A 27,156-nucleotide genomic window follows, 5' to 3' on the forward strand; every position below is an offset into this window, starting at 1 on the left:
GCCTCTTCCCGTGGGTCGAGCCGGAATCGAGGACGTAAAAAATTTGGCAGACGAGAGGAACCGGTTGGTCGGTCTTGCTCGTTTGGCCGTGTTAGTCTCACCGGGCTGTTAAACGTTGTCCAAGCGGTTTTTTAAACAGCATTAGTTTGGGCTTCAGGCTACTGGCCACACCTCTGTGTAGTAGTGTTGGTAGGGGCAGTGGCGGGTGTACGGCCCCGGGAGCGCCGGAGGGGCGCCGCTCTCCGCAGGCCCTTCCCACTCTGCAACAGGAGCAGAGAAAGAGCGGACAGAGCGGGATCAGTTCTCTATCCAGAACAGGGTCACAGGGCAGCCGGAGTCTATCCCAGCAGGCACCGGGCACAAGGCAGGCTACACCCTGGACAGGACACCAGTCCATCACAGGACACAGACACACTCACACTGGCACCAGGGGCAGTTTAGCCAATTAACCCATCAGCATGTCTTTGGACTGTGGGAGGAAACTGGATCACCCAGAGGAAACATGCAGACTCCACACAGATAGCACCCCAGGAGTTGATCCCAGAACCCCAGGGTTGCGAGGTAGCAATGTTCTGCAATGCTGGAGCAGTAGCGGCTTCAGGAAACTGCAGAAAAAACAGTGGGGGAGGGCGGACAAAGCAATCAGCATGTGCCGGAGTGCAGGCCTTCTGAACAGCACCACCTGCTGGTGTTTTCTTTTGTAAAGGACATTACAACAAGGCTCGGCTGACATCTCTGAAGGAAACGACGATGAAAGGAAACCCTTAAGGACACAGGCAATGTCACTCCAGCGGACTTCTGCACAGGAGCCCAGTGGCTCTTCTTTACACACAGGGTGGTGGGAGTGTGGAACAAGCTGCCCAGCCAGAGGACATGGACAAGACACAAGGTTTTCCTCAGACATTCCATTTATGGTGTAAATTGTTTTTCTGTTTTGCTTCCATTTCCAATCTTCAAGAGCATAAAACAGTCTTGTACTACATTGGCTTGTATTGTGTAGTGTCTTCTGTCCTGATTGGAGGGTCTCATCCATCTGTGTCTTGAAAAAAAATTGGGATATCAGTTCAACACAGTTGGGCAGTTTATTCCACACTCCCACCACCCTTTGTGTAAAAAGCCATCTCCTCAGATTTCTATGAGGTCCTGTGCCAAAACTGAAGAAATGTGTAAATTGTGGTGTGAATTGCAATTGCGTAATTTATTGTATCCTATTTTTTTTCTTTTCATTAATCTAATCCCTGTAAATTCCTGTCCTTCTACTCTTCTATCCCTCTTAACGAGCTCGCGGATAAAGCATTTCATTACCGACAACACCGCTGTATGCTGTTCTGTTCGTGCGTTGATAAATAAACCTCTATTGATTGATTGAAATCGTTCACTATTCCCTGCTTCATATGTGTAACATTATTGAAGGCCTCCCAGAAGAGCACAGAAAACCAGCTTTGTACCTCTAGTATCGATTTTATTGTCATAGTCTTGTGTTTATGCGCAACTGAGCTGGCTCTTGGAATGTAATACAACTGTTTGGCCAACAGAAACAAAGACGTTTAAGTACCATCTTTTAGAGGTGTCATTTATTTGCAAACTCCCTTCTGTATTGAGCCCATAAGCATTTAACCATTTCATGGAAAACATCCATCCATTTTTCTCACCCCTTCTTCCAATTCAGGGTTGCAGAGGAGCTAAAGTCTATCAGCAAGCAACAGGCACAAGGTGAGATACACCCTGGACAAGACTCCAGGACCCGGGAGTTGACATCAGTAAGCTACAATAACACACACCAGGATTTGTTGAGATTTAAGGCTCTCCTAGAGCCCTGGCCTCCATGTCTTTTGATTGTGGGAGGAAACCTGAGGTGACCCATGCAAACACATGGAGAACATACAGACTCCACACAGACAGCACCCCAGGAATTAACCCAGCGCTACAAGGTAGCAATGCTAACCACTGTGCCACCATGCTGCCCTGTTAAATAAACTACTTTAGCCAAAAAAATGGGAAGCATAAACTTTGTGTAAAAAAAAAATCTCTTAAGTTTCTTTGTGCATTTCAAAATATTGCAGCGAATTTGCTTCTCATGGCTCTGAGAGTTTCTGAATGGAGAATTCAGTGCCTAAAGTAACGCTTAGATTTCAGAACACAAAGGATTAGGCCCCATTGTTGAAACTGATACTTTCCCCAAGATCCTTCTGGATAAACCCCGCTGCAACTTGGTTTAATCAGCAACTAAGAGAACCAGCTGGACTCTTTTCTCATCCGTAGCTCTCCTGCTGGTTCTGAGAAACAGCTGCACCAGCAACAGTGAGAAGGCACTACTTCAGCCAGAGCCATCTAGCCAGCAGCAGCTGTCTCACTCTGTAGCCCACTGCCCACTGCCCACTGCCCACTGCAGCTCAGCAGGTGTGAGCCTGGTCAGTACCTGGAGGGGACACTCCTGGGAAAATGAAAGTTGCTGCTGGAAGAGGTGTTAGGGGGACTAGTAGGGGGTGCTCACCCTGCCGTCTGTGTGGGTCCTAATGCCCCACTATAGTGATGGGGACAGTATACAGTAAAAAGGTGCTGCCCTTTGGATAAGACATAAAAACAAAACCCACAGCATAACTGCTGTGTTTCATTTCTTTACAGCAGGGAATAAACCTCTACGTGTTCCTGTGCTGATAGGTGAATTGGCTCCTGTGAAACTGGCCCTGGTGGGAGTGTGTGAGTGCCCTGCGATGGAGGGTTAGAAAGTGATTGGAAGGAGAGGAGTCTTCTTTCTGTCCTTTAACATGGTGAATCTGCTGGCAATACCGCCTGGTACGTGCTTAGGGGCCGACAGAGGCCAGAAGCTCAGCACCTCAGTTTGGAAACTGTTTAACCCAAAATAGAATTACCTGCTTCGTTACACTCTGGACTGTCCTCTTTTCCTCCAGAGGGATTGAGTGGCTGTGTAACTCTGAAGAGACCAGAATACATTGGCACGGGCTCATATGGGTTCTGACGGGGGGACAGTACACCTCCTGCATTGTCCTAGGCTAAACTGTCCAGAATAAAATTTCTGGCTGCCATTTAGTTATGAACTTGCCAGTACCTTTGTGTTATTTCCTTTCAAACAGAGCCCTGGGGGTAACTCGTCAAACACCAACGCTGCCTCTTCTATGGGTGTGTGAGGGTTTAGTTATTTCTGTGTGTGTGTGTGTGGGGGGGGGGTATCTCTCATCAATAACATATCCCAAGTGAAGCAAAATCACTATTACTAAATCACTCAAATCTACATGGTCATCGCTCCACCTGCTCTTGGGTCCTGGGTCCGAATGTGGTCTGAGCAACCTTCTGTGTGGAGTCTACATGTTCCAAACACGTGCTGGCTAGGTTGTCCATGTATAGGGGAGTTTTTAATGTGTGAGGGTTGCAGCCCTAGGAGAATAGCGCCCCCTATAGGCTGCTGACTCGGTGTGCCCTCTGTGCATCCCGGATAATCAGTTTGTCACAGCCCTTATCTGGAACGCGCAGCTTTCTACCATTAAACGGATGGATTTCTACACAACAGGTTTTAAACGGGAAATGCATTCTAACCGTCTCATTTTGCAAGGAGTTACTGAAACTCCTTGCGCCAAGTCCTCTGAAAAGACGAGCCGGGGTCCTGCTCTCAGGGCTGTGTCAGCACGGAAGGGCATGCGGAAAATAAGCATTTTTAGCTTCAATAACTGCACCCAAAATGGTAAGAGCAAAGCTGGGAGCACACAGCCGAGTGCTGATGTGAAGTGTTATTATATTTAAGAGGGCGGAAGTCGAGTGAAAGATCAAAAGTGAAAATAATTGCTTATTTTTCCCGATACGCCGTGTAACCTCAACATCCGCGCGAGTGATGCAATAAGTTTCATAAATCTACTCTTCAACGGCTTTAATTCAACCAGTACACTACTGCAGCGCGGGATTTCTTGTTCACCTGAAGTCATCGTCACCTGTGCGGAGCGTGGGAAGATTTGGGGAGTCCTGTAGTGACGTGTTAAATCCCTGCCAAGTCATTTTCACGTTTAAAAAGATAAAAATAAGACAATATCAGCTTTTCAGCTGGACCTTTTATGCTTTTTTTTTTACAGAAGGTTAGACGTTTATAAATCTAGATCAGGCATTCGCTTCTGTCCCGGGTATGAAACTGAGATATGAACAGCTCCTCACCTGGGACAAACGGTAAGTCGTTCCAATTACGGCTCAGTCTGACTAGTTTGGCGCAGCTCCACGGCCTTAAACTGGGTACCAATTAAAAAAAAAACTGTTGGTACCAGGCGTGCTGGTCCCTAGGTCAGGAGTTAGGGTCCTCTGTCATTGAGTGTACCTCTTATTACTGACCGGTAATCGTTGTATTAAATCCAATTGCAACACAGTTTTACTTTGCCTAGACCAGGGCGTATTTTGCACGTTTTTGGTAGGAAAAAAAAAAGACGCTGGCTGGAAATGTAAATCGCCTCTGCCAGAGGCGTCAGCTATCGGTGAAGTGTGGTAAGTGGCTCCGGCTGGGGGTCACGGCGCGTCACTCCGGCTCCGGGAGCAGGCGGGGTGCGGGGCTGGGCCGGGTCGGGCGCCGCAGACACACGCAGCGCGACGGCGGCAGGGCTGCACGGACTCGCCGGTCTCTGTCCGCCTGCATCTGGCCAGCAGTGCCTCCCCAACGCGCGTCCACAGCGGTTTATTTCCCCTTGTACGCAATTAGCCAAAACAACCGGGTTGTGATTCCACCGGAAGGGGCACAGGGAGACCTGCCGCCGCGGAGGTGAGTTTTCCAGGGAGGAGGATCCGACTTTAGTCCGGGGATCGAGGGGTTTGCAGAAGTGGGGAGGCCGCGGAGGGAAGACTTTTTTTTTTCCCTTAAAGTTTTTTTTTTTGGAAAGGGAAAGGGAGGCTTTAGTAGGTGATAAAGGGAGTTTATTTTTACAAATTACGGAAGCCGTCCTTTGCGCTTTGCTTTTTCGAAGCCGGACCTGGTCGATCTGAGGGTTTGGCTCGGCGTGAGTCCGGGCTCGGCGAGAGCCGCCGCCGCCTCCGCCTGCAGGGACGGAGGACAAAGCGGGCTCTCTGCTCCCTGCAAGACCCCTGAGCGGGGCTAAGGGGGAAATCCTACGGATCTGGGAGAAAACATGGCTTCTGGGGCCTCTTCACGGTGGGGTGGGGGGGGAGAATTTGGAAGCTGATGGACAAAAGATGTCTTTACTTCCCCTCTACTCCCGAGGGATTGAATGAAGCCTTTCACAGGGAGCTCGACACAAACAGGTCCTGCCTTCCTGTCTCCCGGACCGGGGTTAGCCGCAGAAAGCGTACGGCAGCTCATTTAGAAGGGATTTCGTGCACTCCGAGTAGGTGGTCGACGGTATTTTCTTGGGCTTTATGTTTTTTTTTTTAATTTTAATGTGGCAACTAACTACTCCTTTTTCTGAAAACCCTGGTCGGTGGCGCGTAACCCGAGCCGTGCAGGGATGGGGGTTGCGCTTCTGGGGCCCGGGGTTTGTTTTGAAAAGCGATGATGTTCAGCGGCGGTTTTAATACCGTCCGTCCGCACGAACAAGGAACAGAAACTGCTTTTTTTTCCGCTTATCCTCGAAAACCTTTCGGGATCGTCGGACTCGAGCGCCGCTTCTCCCGTGTACCGAGGCGGAATTATCACCGGTTTCATATTTCTGAGGGAGTGAGACAATTGATTTCACAGCCGGCCCGTTACTCCTAACACTATACCGTGTGTGTAGTGTGGTGCTCTGGACTTGTGACGCGGAAGGTCGCGGGTTCGAATCACAGCTGTCATACGCTCTTCACCCCTCGCTCGGATAACTTTTAATAAATGCGATGCCGTCTGAATGCGCCTCCCCAGGGCATAGTTTTAAATGAGAAGGGGTTCTTAACTTACCCGTGCTGATTGACATTTGTTGACAAAACATTATATTCCAGTTTTCTGGGTGAAATGAACAGGCTGATGTTGTAGATTTGTAGAGTGCTTTAAGTAAAAGGGTGGCAGCTGATGCATGCAACACGGGAGCAGTAAGGATGAGTGTAAGAGAGATAAGATAAGATCACTTTATTAGCCATATACAATTTCTTGCATTAGGAATTCGTCCTTTTCACATACCCCAGCTTGCTCTCCATGAAGCGATCTGTCATACACATTTTTCAGCACTCTTGCAGCTGAGAGGAGGCTGTTCACTGCACTGGATTGCTAGTAACTAATTGATCCTCGGATGTCATCCAGCTGTTTCTTGAAAGAAGTCAAGGCATTGGCTTTAAAAAGTTGGAAGGGCAGCTTGTTCCACACTCCTACTACCCTTTGTGTACAGTAGTGCAATTTTTCTCTACTTGTTCCTTTGCAGTAAGCGCTGCCCACACACCTCCTTCTTCATACCAAAATATAGTAAAGAGTATCGCTGTTCCCACAATGATTGACAAGGTTTCTTCCCAGACTTGGGGTATTATGTCAGGCTGATGGGCGAAGCTCAAGAGCTGTGTAACTTTGCCCTTTCAAATATGTAGCTCTCCTGGGCCAGTGTGTGCAGGAACTCAGAATCCCAGCAGGCTAAGGTTGTGTTGGATGGCCAATTAAGTGCTTTCCATGTGTTAACAAGCCATTCATTCAAGCAGGTCTCGTTGTATAGAAAGTGTCTCTCTGGGAGACCACAGCTGGGGGCCAAGCAGAGGGAAGGATGAAGAGTGAACAGCGCTGGGCCCCTTTGAGATGAAAAACGCTACGTGAATAAAATGCAGGGGATTGTTATTATTATTGGCCGCTGCTGCTCGCTGTGCTAGGGACTGTGCGATCAAGTCCAGGGGGAAGTAAGGGGTGTCCCATTAACATCTGGCAGTGTTTATTTGTGCGAAGTAAAACAGGCTAGATAACTTATTGTCCACTACTGTGGAAATTTCTTTGGCTTTTCCCATAAAAGTACAAAACACACAAGCAAGACATAAAAGTCACATGAAATCACAACAACAGTATGTAATAACATAAATCCACAGATAAGTAAATGAGTAGAGGGGGGACTCCAATTACATACCTTCTTTGAGCAGTTTTATTGCAGAGGGGACAAAGCACGTCTTGCATGTTTTGCTTCAATTTGGTCCCCATTATGAATTTAGATGGAGTGGGTGTGTGGAGTTCGCTGTGATGTTCTTTGCGATTCTGAGAACTGTATTATAATATAAAAAATAATTTCATAACCACACTGAAGTACATGCGCCACAGTTTTAATATACTCCACACGATTGCAGGTCTGTGTGATACTGTCGCGCTCATCAGGAATGAAATGATCAAGTTGTACGCTTTGCAGAATCTGGGCATTCTGGGAGGTGCTGGATATGAACGGGACGCCCCCTGTTGGCGCACTGTCCTAACCAGAGCCTGTCTTCCTGATATCTGGCCCCCAGGAGCCCGCCGTTCCCCTGCCACTCGCCCCGCTGCGGATCGCGGTCCACGCGGCGCGCGAGCTGCCCGAGGCCGGGAGAGCTCCTGAACTCCTCCGCGCTCGTTCCTTCGCTTCAGCGGCTCCGCCCCGGCTTCCCAGGAGCGCCGCCAGGATCCCGGACTGACTTCCCGTGGGGCGCGGGGGGCGAGGTGGGATGTAAGCTCACGCCGCGATGAACGGCGCCCGCGAATCTGCGCTCTTCCTCATGGAGGACGGCGCGTACGTCCGCATCAAAGAGGAGCCGACAGAGGAGGAGGAGGAGGAGGAGGAGGAGGAGGAGGGGGGGGAAGAGGAAGAAGAGGATGGAGGAGCAGCAGCAGCAGCTGCAGCAGAGAGACACGACCCAGTCCTGTTCTGCACCGTGGCGTCCGGTTCTGAAGACCCTCCCGGTGCTGCCGGCTCTCTGGTCATCCTGAAGACGGAGGAGGAGGAGGAGGAGGAGGAAGAGCAGGTGGGCGGGGACAGTGGCGGCAGCCGGAAGAGAGCCCACGCTCCGGGCCCCCAGTCGGCACGCGCCGGCGCCCGCAGGACCAAGCCGGACCGCCCCTGTGCCCCACAGGGACCCTCAGACGTTCCGAAGACAGGTAAGGGTGTCCCCTGGGTCCTCACAGCCCTGGTGCCGAGCTCCCCGGCGCGGGCTGACCGATCCCAGCTCTCGGGGATGTGCTTTCTGCTCACACGAGGTCCGGTGGGATCTGGTGTGGGCGTCGGTTTCAGGTGTGACCTCTGGACCAGAACCCGTTGGACCACAGTGCTCGTGGTGCCGGTGCCTGAGGGGGTCATGTCCCCAGACAGCGCCGGCCACTACCCGCTCCTGGGATTGTTGTCCGGGCACCAGGCCCGGTTGAGCCCTGCTGCTGGTTCTTCCCTGGCGTCCTGACGCGTTGCCGTTTCCTCTCCCCCAGTGTGCGGGCAGTGCCAGGCCCTGCTGGGCGACCGCTGTGACGCCTGGGGCTCGGCCGTGGTGGCCCGGAACCGCCCCGCCGAGCCGGGCCAGGCGCACCGGGCGCGGCTCACCCTGCCCGCCGGGCTGGGCCTGGAGACCCCGGGAGTCTTCAACCGGGACGCGGAGATCCCCCGCGGGGTGTACTTCGGGCCCTACGAGGGGGAGCCCGCCAGCGAGGAGGAGGCCCTGAGCAGCGCACACTCCTGGGCGGTGAGTCGCTCCTTCCAGCCCCTTCCCAGCAGCGCCGGCGGCCGGTTTCACGGCCCTGCCTGTGGCTGACGTCTGCTCGTACCCAGCTCGTACCCAGGCAAGCTCTTCCTTCAGCGGGTGACCGAGTCCCCTTCTCCTGGTCTCAGCACTGTCGTTTCAGGATGGAGGGGTGTGTTTTCTTGGGTGGCCTCTGACATGGGGGTGAGGAGGGGGTTAGGCTCAAGACTTTATGAGAACATAAAAAATGCTAACAAATGAGAGGAGCCCACTCAGCCTATCGAGCTCGTTTGGTAGTACTTAAGGGACTGCTGTTTTTTAGGAGAAGTTGTAGTATTGCTCCTCGTGTAAAGTAGTGCCTCCTGTTCTCAGTGTTAAATTTTCCGCTTCTCCTCTGGTTTGTACCTCACTATTGACTGAAGGTGTCAGGGTTTACTTTGAAAAGAATCTTAGGATCCTTGTGTTAGATCCCTTTGTAGTCTCAGTTCACAACTCACAGCCTGTCAAACTAAAGAGACTCAGTTCCTTCAGCCTGTCAATGTGGGACACTCCCTTTGGACTAAAGAGACTCAGTTCCTTCAGCCTGTCAGTGTGGGACACTCCCTTCACACTAAAGAGACCCAGTTCCTTCAGTCTGGTCAGTGTAGGACACTCCTTTCAGACTAAAGAGGCTCAGTTCCTTAACTTTGAGAGGAGGACCTTTCATTCAGCCCCAGAATGTATCTAGTTGATCTCAATCCAGAGTAGCAACATCTTTTTATATAACATGGTGACCTTAACTGTCCCAAGTATTCTAAATGAGTCCTTAATGGTGTGTTTGCATGTTGTGTGTGGGATATAATGCTGAAAAACATTATATGAGCATTATATTCTGAACTTTTAGCTTTTAACTCTATTCTTACGTTTGGTTTTCCTTTCTGACCGTTTCTGCGAACGGTCTGGAAGATGAAAGTGTGGGTACAGGCTGGGAAAGGCTGAGCCGGAAGAGGCTTTGTTCTGAAAGGCCGGGCTGTTTGCTCTCACTTCCTGAGCTATTGACATTGTCCCCTCAGATCTCGAAGGAGGGAGGCGGGTTCGAGTTCATCGACGGGGAGAGGGAGGAAAGCGCCAACTGGCTGAGGTGAGACCGGGCCTAGCGCGGCGCGGTCTGCTCGTTCCCGGGTCCCACGGCTACGGCTCGCCCGTGACCCGCCCCGTGTCTCCCTCGTCCTCTCGGCAGGTTTGTCAGGTGCGCCCGGGACGAGCGGGACCAGAACCTGGAGGCGGTCCAGTGGCAGGGGAAGGTCTTCTTCCGGGCCTGCAGGCCCATCGCCCCGGGAAGTGAGCTGCGCGTCTGGTACTCGGACCGGTACGCGGCCGAGCTGGGCCTCCTGTGGGACCGGCTGTGGGACAGGAAGTGTCGCTCAGAAGGTAAGAGCAGACAGACCTGAAGACGTCCGGTGTTCATGTACTGCAGTGTCCAGTCAGTGTGTCTGTATGAACCCCTCTCTCTCAGTGCAGTGTTAATGTACTGGAGTGTCCAGTCAGTGTGTCTGTATGAACCCCTCTCTCTCAGTGCAGTGTTAATGTACTGGAGTGTCCAGTCAGTGTGTCTGTATGAACCCCTCTCTCTCAGTGCAGTGTTAATGTACTCGAGTGTCCAGTCAGTGTGTCTGTATGAACCCCTCTCTCTCAGTGCAGTGTTAATGTACTCGAGTGTCCAGTCAGTGTGTCTGTATGAACCCCTCTCTCTCAGTGCAGTGTTAATGTACTGGAGTGTCCAGTCAGTCAGTGTGTCTGTATGAACCCCTCTCTCTCAGTGCAGTGTTAATGTACTGGAGTGTCCAGTCAGTCAGTGTGTCTGTATGAACCCCTCTCTCTCAGTGCAGTGTTAATGTACTGGAGTGTCCAGTCAGTGTGTCTGTATGAACCCCTCTCTCTCAGTGCAGTGTTAATGTACTGGAGTGTCCAGTCAGTCTGTATGAACCCCTCTCTCTCAGTGCAGTGTTAATGTACTGGAGTGTCCAGTCAGTGTGTCTGTATGAACCCCTCTCTCTCGGTGCAGTGTTAATGTACTGGAGTGTCCAGTCAGTGTGTCTGTATGAACCCCTCTCTCTCAGTGCAGTGTTAATGTACTGGAGTGTTCAGTCAGTCAGTGTGTCTGTATGAACCCCTCTCTCTCAGTGCAGTGTTAATGTACTGGAGTGTCCAGTCAGTCAGTGTGTCTGTATGAACCCCTCTCTCTCAGTGCAGTGTTAATGTACTGGAGTGTCCAGTCAGTGTGTCTGTATGAACCCCTCTCTCTCAGTGCAGTGTTAATGTACTGGAGTGTCCAGTCTGTCTGTATGAACCCCTCTCTCTCAGTGCAGTGTTAATGTACTGGAGTGTCCAGTCAGTGTGTCTGTATGAACCCCTCTCTCTCGGTGCAGTGTTAATGTACTGGAGTGTCCAGTCAGTGTGTCTGTATGAACCCCTCTCTCTCAGTGTAGTGTTAATGTACTGGAGTGTCCAGTCAGTGTGTCTGTATGAACCCCTCTCTCTCAGTGCAGTGTTAATGTACTGGAGTGTCCAGTTCTCAGTGTGTCTGTATGAACCCCTCTCTCTCAGTGCAGTGTTAATGTACTGGAGTGTCCAGTCAGTCAGTGTGTCTGTATGAACCCCTCTCTCTCAGTGCAGTGTTAATGTACTGGAGTGTCCAGTCAGTCAGTGTGTCTGTATGAACCCCTCTCTCTCAGTGCAGTGTTAATGTACTGGAGTGTCCAGTTCTCAGTGTGTCTGTATGAACCCCTCTCTCTCAGTGCAGTGTTAATGTACTGGAGTGTCCAGTTCTCAGTGTGTCTGTATGAACCCCTCTCTCTCAGTGCAGTGTTAATGTACTGGAGTGTCCAGTCAGTGTGTCTGTATGAACCCCTCTCTCTCAGTGCAGTGTTAATGTACTGGAGTGTCCAGTCAGTGTGTCTGTATGAACCCCTCTCTCTCAGTGCAGTGTTAATGTACTGGAGTGTTCAGTCAGTCAGTGTGTCTGTATGAACCCCTCTCTCTCAGTGCAGTGTTAATGTACTGGAGTGTCCAGTCAGTCAGTGTGTCTGTATGAACCCCTCTCTCTCAGTGCAGTGTTAATGTACTGGAGTGTCCAGTCAGTCAGTGTGTCTGTATGAACCCCTCTCTCTCAGTGCAGTGTTAATGTACTGGAGTGTCCAGTCAGTGTGTCTGTATGAACCCCTCTCTCTCAGTGCAGTGTTAATGTACTGGAGTGTCCAGTCAGTGTGTCTGTATGAACCCCTCTCTCTCGGTGCAGTGTTAATGTACTGGAGTGTCCAGTCAGTGTGTCTGTATGAACCCCTCTCTCTCAGTGCAGTGTTAATGTACTGGAGTGTCCAGTCAGTGTGTCTGTATGAACCCCTCTCTCTCAGTGCAGTGTTAATGTACTGGAGTGTCCAGTTCTCAGTGTGTCTGTATGAACCCCTCTCTCTCAGTGCAGTGTTAATGTACTGGAGTGTCCAGTCAGTCAGTGTGTCTGTATGAACCCCTCTCTCTCAGTGCAGTGTTAATGTACTGGAGTGTCCAGTCAGTCAGTGTGTCTGTATGAACCCCTCTCTCTCAGTGCAGTGTTAATGTACTGGAGTGTCCAGTTCTCAGTGTGTCTGTATGAACCCCTCTCTCTCAGTGCAGTGTTAATGTACTGGAGTGTCCAGTTCTCAGTGTGTCTGTATGAACCCCTCTCTCTCAGTGCAGTGTTCATGTACTGGAGTGTTCAGTCAGTCAGTGTGTCTGTATGAACCCCTCTCTCTCAGTGCAGTGTTCATGTACTGGAGTGTTCAGTCAGTCAGTGTGTCTGTATGAACCCCTCTCTCTCAGTGCAGTGTTATTGTACTGGAGTGTTCAGTCAGTCAGTGTGTCTGTATGAACCCCTCTCTCTCAGTGCAGTGTTAATGTACTGGAGTGTCCAGTTCTCAGTGTGTCTGTATTAACCCCTCTCTCTCTCAGTGCAGTGTCCAGGGTGTTGACTCTCTCCCGTCTCTCTCCTCAGATGAGGGGGTGGATCTGTCTCCTCAGTGCCGCTCCTGCCCTCACTGCTGCCTCTCCTTCTCCTCGGAGCTCTTCCTCCTCAAGCACGTGCAGAGGACCCACCCGCAGGAGCTGCCGAACGGCGCCGGGCTGGCAGGAGACCCCCCGCCCGAGGAGCCGCCGGCCGGCGGGGGCTGCGCCCTGTGCGGGCGGCCGCTGGCCGAGGGGCCGGAGGCGCTCTCCTGCCCCCGCTGCGGGGAGGCCTTCGGCACGCCGGCGGCGCTGCGCGAGCACCGCAAGACGCACGCCGGCGAGAAGGTGCACCACTGCGCCGAGTGCGGCAAGAGCTTCAGCCGGGCGGAGAACCTGCGCGTGCACCAGCGCATCCACACGGGCGAGAAGCTCTTCCGCTGCGACGAGTGCGGCCGCAGCTTCAGCCAGTCGGGCTCCCTGACGCGGCACCAGCGCATCCACACCGGCGAGCGGCCCTACTGCTGCGGCCAGTGCGGCAAGGGCTTCAGCCACTCGGGGGCGCTCACCACGCACATCCGCATCCACACCGGCGAGCGGCCCTACCGCTGCCAGTACTGCGACAAGAGCTTCAACACCGTGGGCTACCTGCGCACCCACGAGCGCTTCCACTCCGGCGACCGGCGCCACCGCTGCGAGCAGTGCGGCAAGATGTTCGCCCAGGCCCGCGACCTGTCCATGCACCTGCGCACCCACACGGGCGAGACGCCCTACTCCTGCTCCTACTGCGGCAAGAGCTTCAGCTTCCTGGGCGACCTGCGGCGCCACGAGCGCGTGCACACGGGCGAGAAGCTGTACTGCTGCCCCGACTGCGGCAGCAGCTTCAGCCGCGCCGGCGACCTCAAGACGCACCGGCGCGTGCACACGGGCGAGCGGCCCTACGTCTGCCCGCTCTGCAGCAAGGGCTTCAGCCAGTCGGGCGACCTGACCAAGCACCTGCGCATCCACACCGGCGAGCGGCCCTACCTGTGCACCCAGTGCGGGAAGAGCTTCACGCGCTCCGGCGACTACAAGACGCACCAGCGCATCCACACGGGGGAGAAGCCCTACCACTGCACCCAGTGCGGGAAGAACTTCCGCGACGTGCGCATCCTCAAGACGCACCTGCGCAGCCACACGGGGCTGAAGCCCTACTGCTGCCAGCACTGCGGCAAGAGCTTCACCCGCCTCTACTACCTGAAGATCCACCAGCAGAGCCACTTGGGCGCCAAGAGCGCCGCCCCGCTGGAGGCTGGGGGCGCTGCGGGACTGGAGCCCCCCCCGGAGAACGGGGCCGACGCCGACAGCCCCGCCCCGTCCCCGGAGCGGGAGCCCGAGTCCCACGGTGGTGCCGCCGCCAACGCCGCCCAGACCCTGGGGTTCCAACAGTGCCCCCTGCAGCCAGGAGGCGGCGACGCGGAGGAAGTGTGACCCGGGTCTAGGTGACCCGAGGGCGGGGGGGCAGGCACCCTGTTCCTGTGCGAGGAGCGGGGAGGCTATGCCGACAGCTCCCACACCCCGCTATACTGCGGTCCACGTCCTGCTCGCCGGCGCCACCTGCTGGACCTCTTTCTCAGAATGTAGAACTGGACTGAACGATGAATCGCTCCCCTATCGCTCCCCCCTCCCTCCTCCCAGCAGCCCTGGGGGGAGGGGAGGAAGCCCAAAGGTCCTCTCCCTTCCCACTGGGAGATGAAAATTCCCCCCAAACCCCCTTCTTTGATACTACATTTGTTTTTTGTTATGGTTTTTTTAAGTCTCAGCTCTACCCTGGTCGCAGCCGTGTCCGTGTGCTGGATCAGCTGTTGTGTGTCGAATTGTTTAACTAACTGTACGCTAGTGTGCCCCGTGTCCGTGCTCCGCTCTGTGTGTCTTCCTGCACCCAGGGAATAAAGTTTGTGTGTGAAGCGTCCGCTCCGCGCCTCCTGTTCTGTACACTGCTGTGAAGCAGTCTGCATCAGCGCCATTATTTACACAGAGAGCATATGGAACCAGAGGCAGTTTTGTTATTGGGGTTTCTGTACACCTACCCCCCAGCCACACCCCTCCTCCTCCCCAGGACCGTGCCCCGATGATGGGGCTGTGGCTGTCCAACCCAGAGCTGGAGGGGCCCTGTTCTGTGAAGATACACCCCTGGACGCAGTATTTTTCATCTTGATCTTTTATTGCAGTCCTCCAGGGGGAAGAAAGTTACATTAAACATCAGACAGCACCCCAGAGAGAGAACCCTCCCCCCCCACGCAGGAATTTCAGGCCTTAAAGCCCCCCAGGAATTGAGGTCAGGGCCCCCAGCTCTATCTCGGTGGAGTCTGCATGTTCCGCTCGTGTTCAAGTGGCTTTTCTCCAGGCACACCCTTTTCCTCCCACAGGCCAAAGCCGTGCTGGGTGGCGAGTGGGCTTCACCACAGCCCTGTACTGGATGAAGCGGTAAGAAAATGGACACACTTCCGTGTTCTCTAGGCCAGGGAAACAGGGTGGGGGCAGGAATGTCTCCCTGTTCCCTTCTCCAGGCCCGTGACCCCTGACCCCGCGCTAAGCTAGCGGGGGCGGACGCGGCTCATCTCGGACGAGGCGTGCACCCTCTCGTGGGCGTTGAGCTGGTCCTTGCGGCGGAAGGCCTTGGGGCAGACGGCGCAGTGGTAGGGCTTGGCGCCGGTGTGGGCCAGCCGGTGGCGCCGCAGCTGCTCGGCGAAGGTGAAGGCCAGGCCGCAGTCGGCGCAGCGGTGGGGCCGCTCGCCCGTGTGCAGCCGCAGGTGGATCTTCAGGTTGCCCGCCATGCTGAAGCGCCGGCCGCACTGCGGGCAGGGGAAGCACTGGTCCCGGTGCAGCAGCAGGTGCGTCTTGAAGCCCCGCGCGGCGCCGAAGCTCTTGCCGCACTCCCCGCAGGTGTACGGCCCCGGGGCAGCGGCGTCTGCGCGCACCCCCGCCTCCTCCCTGCAGCCCCTCTGCCTCGGCCCCGGGAGCGCCGGAGGGGCGCCGCTCTCCGCAGGCCCTTCCCACTCTGCAACAGGAGCAGAGAAAGAGCGGACAGAGCGGGATCAGTTCTCTATCCAGTACAGGGTCACAGGGCAGCCGGAGTCTATCCCAGCAGGCACCGGGCGCAAGGCAGGGTACACCCTGGACAGGACACCAGTCCATCACAGGACACAGACACACTTACACTGGCACCAGGGGCAGTTTTCCCAATTAAACCATCAGCATGTCTTTGGACTGTGGGAGGAAACCAGAACACCCGGAGGAAACATGCAAACTCCACACAGATAGCACCCCAGGAGTTGAACCACCACCAGTGTGCAGCCCCACCTGGATGATGCTCCAGTCTGCTCTCACACACAACAGCTCTCAGTGGGGAGGAGAGCACAGTGATGAAGCCAGTTATTAGGAGGCCATGATTAGTAAAGGCCAGGGGGAAATCTGGCCAGGGTACCGGGGTAACACCCCTACTCTTTTCAAGAAACAACCTTTAATGACCACAGACACAGAGAGTCGGGACCTCGAGTCGGGATGAGTCTTATGTCTCATCCGAAGGATGGCGTCTTTTTACAGTATAGTGTCCCCGTCACTATACTGGGGCATTATGACCCACACAGACTGCAGGGTGAGCGCCCCCTGCTGGCCCCACTAACACCTCTTCCAGCAGCCTCAGCTTTCCCAGGAGTCTCCCTCCAGGTACTGACCAGGCTCACACCTGCTGAGCTCCACTGGGCTGCCAGCTGTGAGCTGTGAGCTGTGGGGTGTTACAGCTGCTTTATCAGAGTGCCTGCAAGTGACTAGCTGGGCCTGCGACTGAAATCCCACCTGGTCACTGCTGGACCCCCCCTCCCTCCCCAACCAGTACTCACCGGCCGCACTGACCAGCAGCCCCCCTTCCTGGTCGCTGCCCACGTGTTGGCCCTGACACCTGCCAGCAGGGGGCAGCAGAGAGTCCTCCCCGCCTCCTTCAGGCGGGGGGTCCGAGCCGGACTCGGCAGTCCGGGTCCAGGCCGGGCTGGCGGCCGTCCCGGCGGGGTCCACTTCGACGCGCGGCTCGACCTTAATTTCCAGTGACGGCGAGCAGTCCGGGGGGCCGCTGGCGGCGTCCTCCCTCCCCTGGCTGGCCGGCGGAGCGCCGAGGCCCTCCTGCTCTCCTCCCGTCTCTGGGGCGCGCGTCAGGCACTCGGGGCCGAACAGAGCCACCTCCTCCTCCGGGGCTGGTCCTGGGGGGACAGGGCGACACTGATCACCAGGATACACCCCACCCCCGGTTCCCCGAACCCCACTGCTGCCGCCTCTGGGCACGCCTGAGAAGCCCGAGCACCCGCGGCACCACTCCGCGCCTGGGGCCCTGGGTTCAATTCCAAACCAGGGGTGCTGTCTGTGTGGAGTTTGCATGTTCTCCACACATTTGTGTGGGTTTCCTCCCACAGTCTAAAGACACGGTGGTGGGATAACTGTCTTCTGGGAAGATCGGTCCAGGTGTGAGTGTGTGTGTCTGTGTGTGCCCTGTGACCGACTGGGGCCTGGTCCGGGGTCCATCCTGCCTTGCGCCAGTTGCTCACAATTGCTTGCTCCTCCAGGACCCTGTACTGAATAAAGCTGCAGAAAAGTGGACGGATGGATAACTAGTTAACGAGCTGAGTTTACATCCAGAATGTCCTGGTCTATCCCAGTAGTCAGCCTGGGCTTGAACCACTTGAGTTACCATGGCACACTGAACAGCAGACGAGTCAACTGTATTGAAGCCCATTAGTACCACACAGAAAGAAATATTTATTGCGTTGCGCCGAGATAATACTGTATTGCTGTACTGTACTACTTAAACCAAACAGTGCTGCTAACATGACATATTACCAGCAACAGCACTCCACTCAACCACACAGTACACAGTACACGGACTCCCTTAGACCAACTCACCAGCACAAAGAGGAGTGTGACTTGTTAATATCGATTCTGCTAATGGCACAATATTATTGCATATATATATATCGTAAAATATTAATATATTAGGCAGTTTACGAAGTACTTACCGCGTTTTAATACCGTCATCTCGTTTAAAACTCAGTATCTTGATTAAATAAGATATTATGTCATTTTATTATGTCGCTTAAACGAAATAAGTACCAATAGGCTTCCTCACAACTGGCGCAGTTCGCTCCAGTTGACAACGGGATCCTACGGCGTGATTTTGAGCACAGCAGTGCCGCGGAGGCAACTCGGCCTCTCCTCCCTACCTGCCGAGACTCGCCGGTCCCCCGGGGCGCTGCCGGACGGAGGCGCGGCCGGACCGCGGGCCTCCCCGCAGCGGCAGCCCAGCGCCCGCGCCCGGCGCTCCGCGGCCACGGCCCTCTCCAGGGCGGCCCGGACGTTGTCCTCCAGCAGGGCCAGGCGCAGGTGCAGCACCTCGTTCTCCTGCTCCTTGCAGGCGAGGTCCCCCCGCAGCCGCGCCACGGCGCCCTGGACCAGCAGCGCCACCTCCGACACCGCCTGGCTCACCAGCCGCTGCATGACCTCGGACAGCTGGCTGTGGAGATCGAGGGGCGCCGCGGCTTCCTCGCCTCCCATCCTGCGGCGAGAAACGGACAAACCGCAGGCTACGGGGCTGATCCGCTGGCTGGATACCGCCGCTAAAATTGTTTTTTTTTTCCTCAGAGGTCTTCCTGCCAACACACACACAAGCTAAGGAAAATCTTCCGGGTAACTAGCTTGTAGCCTGGAGTGCTTCTAGCCGTAATTTATGGTATATGAGAGAACCTTATTATTATATCAAATATCCTCCATAATTCCATACATTTCTGCATCTTCCATCCCAGTGCCATCTCCATCTCGTATATGTGTTTCACATATAGGAGGCAACCCACTTCATCCACCACGGAGGTCTGAGCGATGGAGTGTTATTATTTAAATTGCAATGCGGTACACAGACCCCGTGCGCATACTGTGCACAGATTTGGCCACCATGTGTCCCACACTGACAGGCTGAAGGAACTGAGTCTCTTTAGTCTGAAGGGAGTGTCCTACACTGAGTCTCTTGGAAACACATTTTGATCAGCAGCTATATCACCCTGCAGCTCACAGCTGGCAGCTCACTGAAACTCAGCAGGTGTGAGCCTGGTCAGTACCTGAAAGGGAGACTCCTGGGGAAAAAGTAAGGTTACTGCTGGAAGAGGTGTTAGTGGGGCCAGCAGGGAGCACTCACCCTGCTGGTCTACAGTATGTGGGTCCTAATGCCTCAGTATAGTGACTGAGAAACTATACTCTACAAAGGCGCTGTCCTGACTTTCTGTGGTCTTTAAACATCCCAAGATGTTTCTCGAAATGAGTAGGGGTGTTACCCCGGTGTCCTGGCCAAATTTCCACATGGCCTTTACCAGTCATGACCTCCTAATAATCCCCATCTATGAACTGGCTTCATCACTCTGCTCTCCTCCCCACTAATAGCTGGTGTGTGGTGAGTGTTCTGGCACACTATGGCTGCCATCGCATCATCCAGGTGGGGCTGCACACTGGTGGTGGTGGAGAGGATCCCCGTTACCTGTTAAGCGCTTTGAGTGGAGTGTCCAGAAAAGCGCTATATAAGTGTAAGGAATTTGTTGTTATTATTATTATTATTATTATTATTGAGGCTGAGTTACACAACATTTTTGATAAATCAAATCGGAGGCTGTTTTTAATCCAAAGACTAAAAAACTTTAATGTTAGTCACAATGTCCTAGAGATGACATACTGTATAAAAGCCTTCATGAGAGCATCCTGGCATTTAACATGACAGTTTGCTACGGAAACCCGGGGTTGAAAAGCAAAATCAAACTGTCCAGAATTGTGAAAATGGCAGGAAAAATAATTGGGAAACAGCCACCCCAGCTCAGCGATTTCCATCATAATGCAGTTCTCAGAACGGCAAGAAACATGACAGCTGATTCCACACACCCACTGCATTCTCAACTCATAATGCTCCCATCAGGAAGATGGTACAGGGGACCAAACATGAAAACATGTATAAGAAGTCCTTTGTCCCGTCTGCTATGAAACTACTCAAGGAATGTATGTAAATGAAAGAAACCAAGTCTCTTTAATCTAAAGGGAGCTGTCCTCTCTGGGGTGTATTCCATCTTCTGCCTAATGCTTCCTGGGATAGAGTCAGGTCCTGAATAAGTGGTTTTTGGAAGTGGTGGTGATGATGATGGAGAATCTGTCTGTGCTACTCTCTGAAAGTAGTTTTCTAGAGTAGAGCACAGCAGAATCAAGCCACGAGGGGCTCTACACAGCGTATAGTGAGCTGTATCAACCTCCAGAAGCAAATTCTCGGGATTTCTGCTGCACAGTACCAGCAGACCTGGGCTGCTTTGTGCTGTGCAGGCTGTAGGGGGCGCTGTGAGGATGATTCATTCGTACTTTTAATCCAATTTTTAAATTGTTTAAATTATATGTTCAGATGTTATTGACCTTTTAGGTTTTCTATGTTTTTGTAAGCTCTTTTAAAAATATTCTTGAATAAAAGAATAAAAATCCTCCACATCTATAAACGTCTTTTATTTTAAAACAAAAAACAAACAAACAAAGCGCTTTGCAGACACAGATTTCACGTGTTGTTACTTTTTAGTAGGACAGAAGCACAGATAACCTGGGCGCTTCTACGACAACTAATAAACTTTGAATACCACACACATCTCAAGTCTCTTACTCTTAATTCTAGACTCTGCGTGTTTTATAGATAACACGCTACCTTCTCACGGTGTCTCACATCCAATAATTATAGAATTACACTATGCTTATAACCTTTCCACTTCCTTTTATTTACGTACAATAAAATCTTATATTCATTTTCTGCACCCGGAGTGTGAGAGAGGAGCTGCAGGGGACACCTTGAAAAAAAAGACCTCCCTTCTTACAGTCCCCAATGCAAATGAGAAGAAACAAGCATTAAGAGCGTTTAAAAATGAGAACGGGATAAACTACTTTACACTAAGTGTTGCAGGAGCATGGAACAATTCATCCCTGGAAATGCTTGCAAATCTCTCTTCCATGTGATTTGGCTTTTAGGGGTGTTTAAATGTTACACATTTGATACTGAAAGTAGGGTGCTGGTGTCCCCGCACTGTTGCTGGGTCTGGGTTGGGGTTCCTCCTGTGTTAGTGACCTGTAGAGGAAACACAGGGTTGGAGAATTAAACTCAAAGACCGCTGTACACCTCCAGCGACACTATAATAACAGTTACAAGCGAGAGTCTATTTGTCCCACCACCCACTCAATCCACGTTAGAAGAACATTTTTCCCACGATCTCATACAGTGGTTTCTTGAGAGAAGCCAGGGTATCGCCTTCAACGACATGACTGGGCAGCTTGTTTCATACTCCCACCACCCTGTGTGTAAAGTAAGGGCTCCCGGTCTTAGTTTCAAGTGCTCACCCCTGTAGTGTCCTCTGATGCCCTCTGGTTGCCAGGATCACGGCCATGGTTGATGAAATGAAACTGTCACGGGTAACATCTTGTTATTGACGGCAGACAGCAGCGATGCGGGATTGTTACACTACTGACAGCCTAATCAACAGGAGGAGCTGTAAGGCCGGGGCTGAACTAACTAACATCCTTCCCTGCTGCCCAGCTGCCTGCAGATCAAACTGCACTACTGCAAGCATTGAGCACACTGGGAAGAGCTGAGAAGGTGAGGGCATTGAAACTGGGAACAGAGGCACTTCTTTATGCTTTTTAAACTGTTAATGAAGTTTGCATCCTTCCATCCAACTACCCACTTAACCATTTGCTGACCACGGGGGAGCTGGAGCTGTGCACCAGGCACAAGGCAGGATACACACTGGACGGGACACCAGTCCATCACAGGGCGCACACACACACACACACACACACACACACAACGGCCAGTTTTCTCAGAAGACAATTAACCTCCCAGGATTTCTCTGGACGGTGAGAGGAAACTGGAGCACCAGGTGAGCACAGGGAAAACACACAAACTCCACACAGACAGGACCCAGCTTCACAGCTGTGAGGCAACGTCACCAGCTGCATCTGTGACCGGGCCGCGTCCCCCGGTCCCTCCAAATTGAGACTGAACTGACCGCAGCTCGGCTGGGAAGGGCCGTACCTCTGTAGCAGATGAAGCTCAGTCTCTCCTCGCAGGGCCTGTCCGTCCAGGTGTGATCCACAGCAGACATGGCTCCACAGGGGCTGGACCAGGCGCCCAGCTGGGGCTCCCCACGGGCACCCCAGTTCTGGTATCCCATGGGCTCCTGGTTCACCCAGAACCAGAAGCCGAAAATGCGGCTCTGCCTGAGGCCCAGCCAGACGTGGGCGGAGCGGGCGGCTCGGGCGCGGCGGGCGACGGCGGCCTGCTCCTTCTCGGTGAGCACGCTGGTGAGGTCGGTGTAGCGAGAGCGGCAGAAGTCCAGCGCCTCTTCCCAGGACAGCCTCCTCTTCACCAGCACCAGGTCTCTCGCGTCTGCAGGGGACAGGGCGGTCAGGCTGTCTCAGAGTCAGGGTATCTGTCTCTCTCCTGCACTGTCTCAGATTCGGGGTGTCTCTCTCCTGTGCTGTCTCAGAGTCGGGGTGTCTCTCACTCCTACACTGTCTCAGAGTCGGGGTGTCTCCCACTCCTGCACTGTCTCAGAGTCGGGGTATCTCCCACTCCTGCACTGTCTCAGAGTCGGGGTATCTCTCACTCCTCCACTGTCTCTGAGTCGGGGTGTCTCTCACTGCTGCACTGTCTCAGAGTCAGGGTGTCTCTCACTCCTCCACTGTCTCAGAGTCGGGGTGTCTCTCACTGCTGCGCTGTCTCAGAATCAGGGTGTCTCTCTCCTGTGCTGTCTCAGAGTTGGGGTGTCTCTCTCCTGTGCTGTCTCAGAGTCGGGGTGTCTCTCTCTCTCCCACACTGTCTCAGAGTCGGGGTATCTCTCTCTCTCCTGCACTGTCTCAGAGTCGGGGTGTCTCTCCCCCTCCTGCGCTGTCTCAGAGTTGTGGTGTCTGTCTCTCTCTCAGTGCAGACAGGGCAGACAGACACACAAACACACACACACTCACACCAGGACCGATCTTCCCAGTAGACAATTAACCCACCAGCATGTCTGTAGACTGTGGGAGGAAACCAGAGCACCTGTTGGAAACCCATGTGAACATGGAGAGAACCTTCAGGCTCCACACAGACAGCAACCCAGGGCCCCACGCTGCAGGGCAGCAGTGCTAACCCCCTGTACCACTTTGCCACCCTTTCTCAGATCCAGATAGATCTATGTCAACATTAGAAATCCTTCAAAGCTCACTGAATGGTATTGGGTTGCTGGAGTCTTACCCTCGTAGCAGAAGAAGGGGAGTTTGGTCCTGCAGTCCTGGTCTCTCCACTGATCCTTGCCTGTGGCGGTGAAGTCCAGCTCCACACACTCCTCCTTGAAGCCCTTGTTGTCTGGTTGTCTTCGCTGCCAGAATCGGTACTTGGAGTCTCCCCCATCGGACCACTCCCAGGGCTCGTTGAACAGCCCGATCCAGAAGACGCTGCCCAGAGCCGCCTCCCTCACTGCCTGGTTCTCGCTGGGGCTGCTGATGGTGACCAGGTCAGTGTGCTGCTGTCTGCAGTGATCTCGAGCGGCTGCCCAGGTCTTGCTCTGCTTAATCAGGGTGTAGGTCCTGGAGCCCTGGCTGGAGTCTGAGAGAGACACACAGGCTCAGACAGGAGGGGTTGTGGGGGTCTGGGGCTCAGAGAGCTGGGTTGCTGTGGGGGTTTGGGGGTGAGAGAGTTGGGGTGCTGTGGGGGTTTGGGGCTCAGAGAGTTGGGGTACTGTGGAGGTTTGGGGGTGAGAGAGTTGGGGTGCTGTGGGTGTCTGGGGCTCAGAGAGTTGGGGTGCTGTGGGGGTTTGGGGGTGAGAGAGTTGGGGTGCTGTGGGGGTTTGGGGCTCAGAGAGTTGGGGTACTGTGGGGGTTTGGGGGTGAGAGAGTTGGGGGTGCAGTGAGGGTTTGGGAGTGAGAGAGTTGGTGTGCTGTGGGGGTTTGGGGCTCAGAGAGTTGGGGTACTGTGGGGGTTTGGGGGTGACTGTACCTGTGTAACACATGAAGTAGTGCAGCTCGTCACAGACAACATCTGTCCAGTACCCATCCGGACCAGCGGTGGCGCAGAAGAGCTGGGTCTTCCAGTTGGCATAGCTGGCCCTCTCTCCACTGACCCACTGCCAGTTCTCTTTACCGTGGTACAGCCCGATCCACACCGGCCCCCTCATGAGCTCCCCGAAGTGCCGGAAGTGCAGCTCCTGGAGCTGAGCCTGGCCGCGCGCCGTGAGCAGCTCTCTCCCGTGCCGCCGGCAGAACCCGCGCGCCTTCGTCCACGTCTTGTTCTTTTCAACCAGCTGGCAGTCTCCCGGCGCCGCTCCGCCCGCTGGAACAGCACACAGCACCGTTGGCCTCCGACTCCTTTTAACAGCTTTCCTGTTCACCTGCTTTTCGGTGTGTTGCATCCCCTCCTAACTCTGCTCTACTAACCGAAAATACTGCCAAGAATTAAAACGAATCTGAGTTCTACGCATCTTATTCGTACACAGCGGTTTCTTCTCTGAAGCCCTTGATGCAACAGGTCCTTGTGATTTCTTCGGTAGGCCAGATATTTATGTAGTCTCTAGCTCAGAGTGCCGCTACTGTAGTTATTTAAGGGCACACTTCCTGCATCCGCCTTCCAGAGCGTCTCCGTCATGTTCGCTTTTTTGCCGACATCTAACGTCTAATTTCAGTTAGCAGAACTTGTATAAAGTCTACTGACAAATCAGATTGTTATCGTAAAGGTAACTTCACCAGCCCTGCAAGAGAGTGACAATGGGCACTTCTATACCAAGAGTATTGGGAGTCTGTAGCAAGCTCTCTTCTTCAGTTGGATTCTGGACACAGTGATCACCCCAGAGCTCACTCTCCTCCACGGCCCAGCCCTGGACTCTGACTGCAGGCTGCCTGAACACAGCGATCACCCCAGAGCTCACTCTCCTCCACGGCCCAGCCCTGGACTCTGACTGCAGGCTGCCTGAACACAGCGATCACCCCAGAGCTCACCCACCTTTACAGCACAGGAAGTACTGGGAGAGGCTGCAGTCCATGTCCTGCATGCCCAGGTAATTCAGAGCAACGCAGGTCTCATTTCCATGTTTGTTGTCAGGATTTCCTCTTATCCAGTTTCGGAATGATGAGTCTCCCCCATCGGACCACTCCCAGGGCTCGTTGAACAGCCCGATCCAGAAGACGCTGCCCTGCGCCGCCTCCCTCACTGCCTGGTTCTCGCTGGGGCTGCTGATGGTGACCAGGTCAGTGTGCTGCTGTCTGCAGTGATCTCGAGCGGCTGCCCAGGTCTTGCTCTGCTTAATCAGGGTGTAGGTCCTGGAGCCCTGGCTGGAGTCTGAGAGAGACACACAGGCTCAGACAGGAGGGGCTGTGAGGCTGACAGTTGGGGTGCTGTGGGGGTTTGGGGGTGTGAGAGATGGGGTGCTGTGTGAGAGATGTGGGGTTTTCTAAGTGTGAGAGAGGAGGGGGCTGGTGGGGTGAGAGACATGCACCCACTCACACTCACTTTTCAAGCCCTGCGTTCAGCGTTGCCGTGCTGAAAAATGGTTAGAAGGAAAAGAACAAAACCTGAAACCACTGAATCTGTTGGGACATGCAGTTGAATCCCACAGTCCCCATTCACAAGAGCAGCAGATCTGGACTGGTCTCGTTGTGCGGCCCCTACAGACCCCAACAGGGGGGTCTGGGGGGGCTCCTCACTTTTCCAGCACACCGCCGCTATCTGAACGCTGTTTAAAAGTACAGCTGCTGCCATGTTCCTGTCTCCAAGAATTGTGATGTCGCCTCCCATGTGAGGAAAACACGTAAGTCAGCATTTCAATTTCCCCACGGGATCAATAAAGTCTTATCTATCTATCTTCATTGTACTGAAAACAAACTTGAACTTGCTTGAGCTTGCTTTTCTACTGGAGCACTGCTGTGGACACCAGCCTTACTGGCAATTAAAGGGCACGGGGGGCTTAAAACTGAATAAAGAACTTTAAAGGGCGGCTGCTTTGGAGCAAGCACCTCCGACCTTCTGATAGCAGGCAATCTAGGCGCTAGAGGGTAAGAAAGGTGGACAAGATGCCTGGTAGCTCACCTTTTGCTAGATTGGATCATTAAAACTGAGAACAGGAGACACAGCTTTACACAAAGGGTGGGGGGAGTGTGGAACAAGCTGTCCAGCCCATATAAGAGACAAGAAACAGCTGGATGAGCCAGATGGAAGAAGAGGCCTCCTCCTGCCTGCGAGCTGGTGACAGCGTCGCCCGGGATCCTTACCCGTGGAGCACATGAAGTTCTCCCCCCTGAAGCACGGCCGGTCTTCCCAGGCCCCCTGGCTGTCCGCTCGGGCGCAGAACAGGCCCCGCCTCCAGTTGACGAACCCGCAGGGCTCCCCGTCGGCCCAGTGCCAGGCCTGCGGGCCGCGGTGCAGGCCGATCCAGGCGGAGGAGGAGGAGGAGGAGGAGGAGGAAGAGGTGGCGGCTCCGAGGAGCTTCCGGATGTCGCCGTGGTGTCTCAGGGTGGCCAGGTCCGTGAAGGCCTCCCGGCAGTGCCTCCGGGCCTCCGCCCACGTCCGCGCCTTCTCCACGAAGTGAAACTCGCGCACGTGGCTGGAGACGGCGGCGAGGCTGACTGCAGGGCAGGGAAGACAGGGCACACCAGCGATCGGCTCTGCTTCTGTGTTTGTGCCTGTAGCTGCACAGAAACCCCTTCATTCTTATTGTCTGTCCAGCCCTTGTCTCTCTAGCTGCTTCTGGCCCTGGAGGTGTGGGCAGACCCCACAGCGAGGGAGAAGATCAACACACGCTCAGGGACAGGTCTGCCGAAGAGGCTCGTTGCTTCCCGTGACACTCCAAACCTCTTTAACTGTCTCGGGAAGAGCAGCCTCTGGCGAGCTTTCCTGACCGTGATGGATGTGTTGACCTCCCACGCTGGAGTGTTGGAGACGGGGGTGAGATTCTCCCCCACCTCTGCAGCCTGACCGTTGAAGAGTAGCGGTGAGAGTGCTCCCTTCCCTCTCCTAAAGCGCTCTCTGTCCTCACGCTGAGCCCCCCCACAAACAGCACAAGCAGTGATGCCAGACGCATTTGTTAGCGCCCTGCCTGTGCTGGCTTGTGCTGTTGAAAGTAGCATCTGAGGTGCTCGTGTTTTTGAGATATAGCTCCATTTTCGAGATATAGCCATCGTGGGGGGGGGGGGGTTGAGTAATTTGTGTCACGTTCTGAAAAAAATGGCGCTGTACCCGAGGGGTGAAAGCAGTACAAACGCTGCTTTCAACGGCACAAATGTAGCACTGACAAATGCGGTGGGTTTCAGTTTGTAGGGAGAGCAAGTTCAGAGCTCTCTCAGCTGCATCATCCCATGGACATCTGACCGAGATTAAAATATAATTTTTTTTAAGGCACTCCAACTTCATAGCAGCCTTCACTGGTTTCATTTTTAAAGATTACACTTAAAAAAGTTATTCCTGAAATTGTTAATTCAATACAAAAGTAACAACTTACCTGCAAGCACAAGAATTATGTTCCTCTTGTCCATGGTAATCGCCAGCACTGAGAAAGAGGAGAGGTGTTCCTT

The 27,156-nt window shown here is 53.8% G+C and overlaps 3 protein-coding genes across 3 annotated transcripts; 1 reads left to right on the forward strand and 2 right to left on the reverse strand.

Annotated features, from left to right (window-relative positions):
* The first annotated feature begins 4,505 nt into the window (after positions 1 to 4,505).
* On the forward strand, positions 4,506 to 14,485 carry LOC148834525 (uncharacterized). The gene is made up of 6 exons (XM_088916917.1): positions 4,506 to 4,753; positions 7,387 to 8,008; positions 8,330 to 8,580; positions 9,630 to 9,697; positions 9,797 to 9,987; positions 12,587 to 14,485. Exons 2-6 carry the CDS (start codon positions 7,597 to 7,599, stop codon positions 14,002 to 14,004), a joined length of 2,340 nt encoding a protein of 779 aa, XP_088773043.1. The 5' UTR covers positions 4,506 to 4,753; positions 7,387 to 7,596; the 3' UTR covers positions 14,005 to 14,485.
* A 233-nt stretch (positions 14,486 to 14,718) lies between these two features.
* On the reverse strand, positions 14,719 to 18,259 carry LOC148834526 (uncharacterized). The gene is made up of 3 exons (XM_088916947.1): positions 17,784 to 18,259; positions 16,416 to 16,769; positions 14,719 to 15,574 (listed from the first exon to the last, which is right to left on the reverse strand). Exons 1-3 carry the CDS (start codon positions 18,112 to 18,114, stop codon positions 15,111 to 15,113), a joined length of 1,149 nt encoding a protein of 382 aa, XP_088773073.1. The 5' UTR covers positions 18,115 to 18,259; the 3' UTR covers positions 14,719 to 15,110.
* Positions 18,260 to 20,068: 1,809 nt separating this feature from the next.
* Positions 20,069 to 27,156, reverse strand: LOC148834527 (macrophage mannose receptor 1-like). The gene is made up of 7 exons (XM_088916927.1): positions 27,084 to 27,156; positions 25,858 to 26,211; positions 24,593 to 24,928; positions 23,594 to 23,926; positions 22,853 to 23,203; positions 21,653 to 22,006; positions 20,069 to 20,689 (listed from the first exon to the last, which is right to left on the reverse strand). The coding sequence occupies exons 1-7, from the start codon at positions 27,115 to 27,117 to the stop codon at positions 20,682 to 20,684; spliced, it is 1,770 nt and encodes a 589-aa protein (XP_088773053.1). The 5' UTR covers positions 27,118 to 27,156; the 3' UTR covers positions 20,069 to 20,681.

Source organism: Atractosteus spatula, chromosome 5 (genome assembly GCF_055471065.1).
Source record: "Atractosteus spatula isolate fAtrSpa1 chromosome 5, fAtrSpa1.hap1, whole genome shotgun sequence".
NCBI classification, from domain to species: domain Eukaryota; kingdom Metazoa; phylum Chordata; class Actinopteri; order Semionotiformes; family Lepisosteidae; genus Atractosteus; species Atractosteus spatula.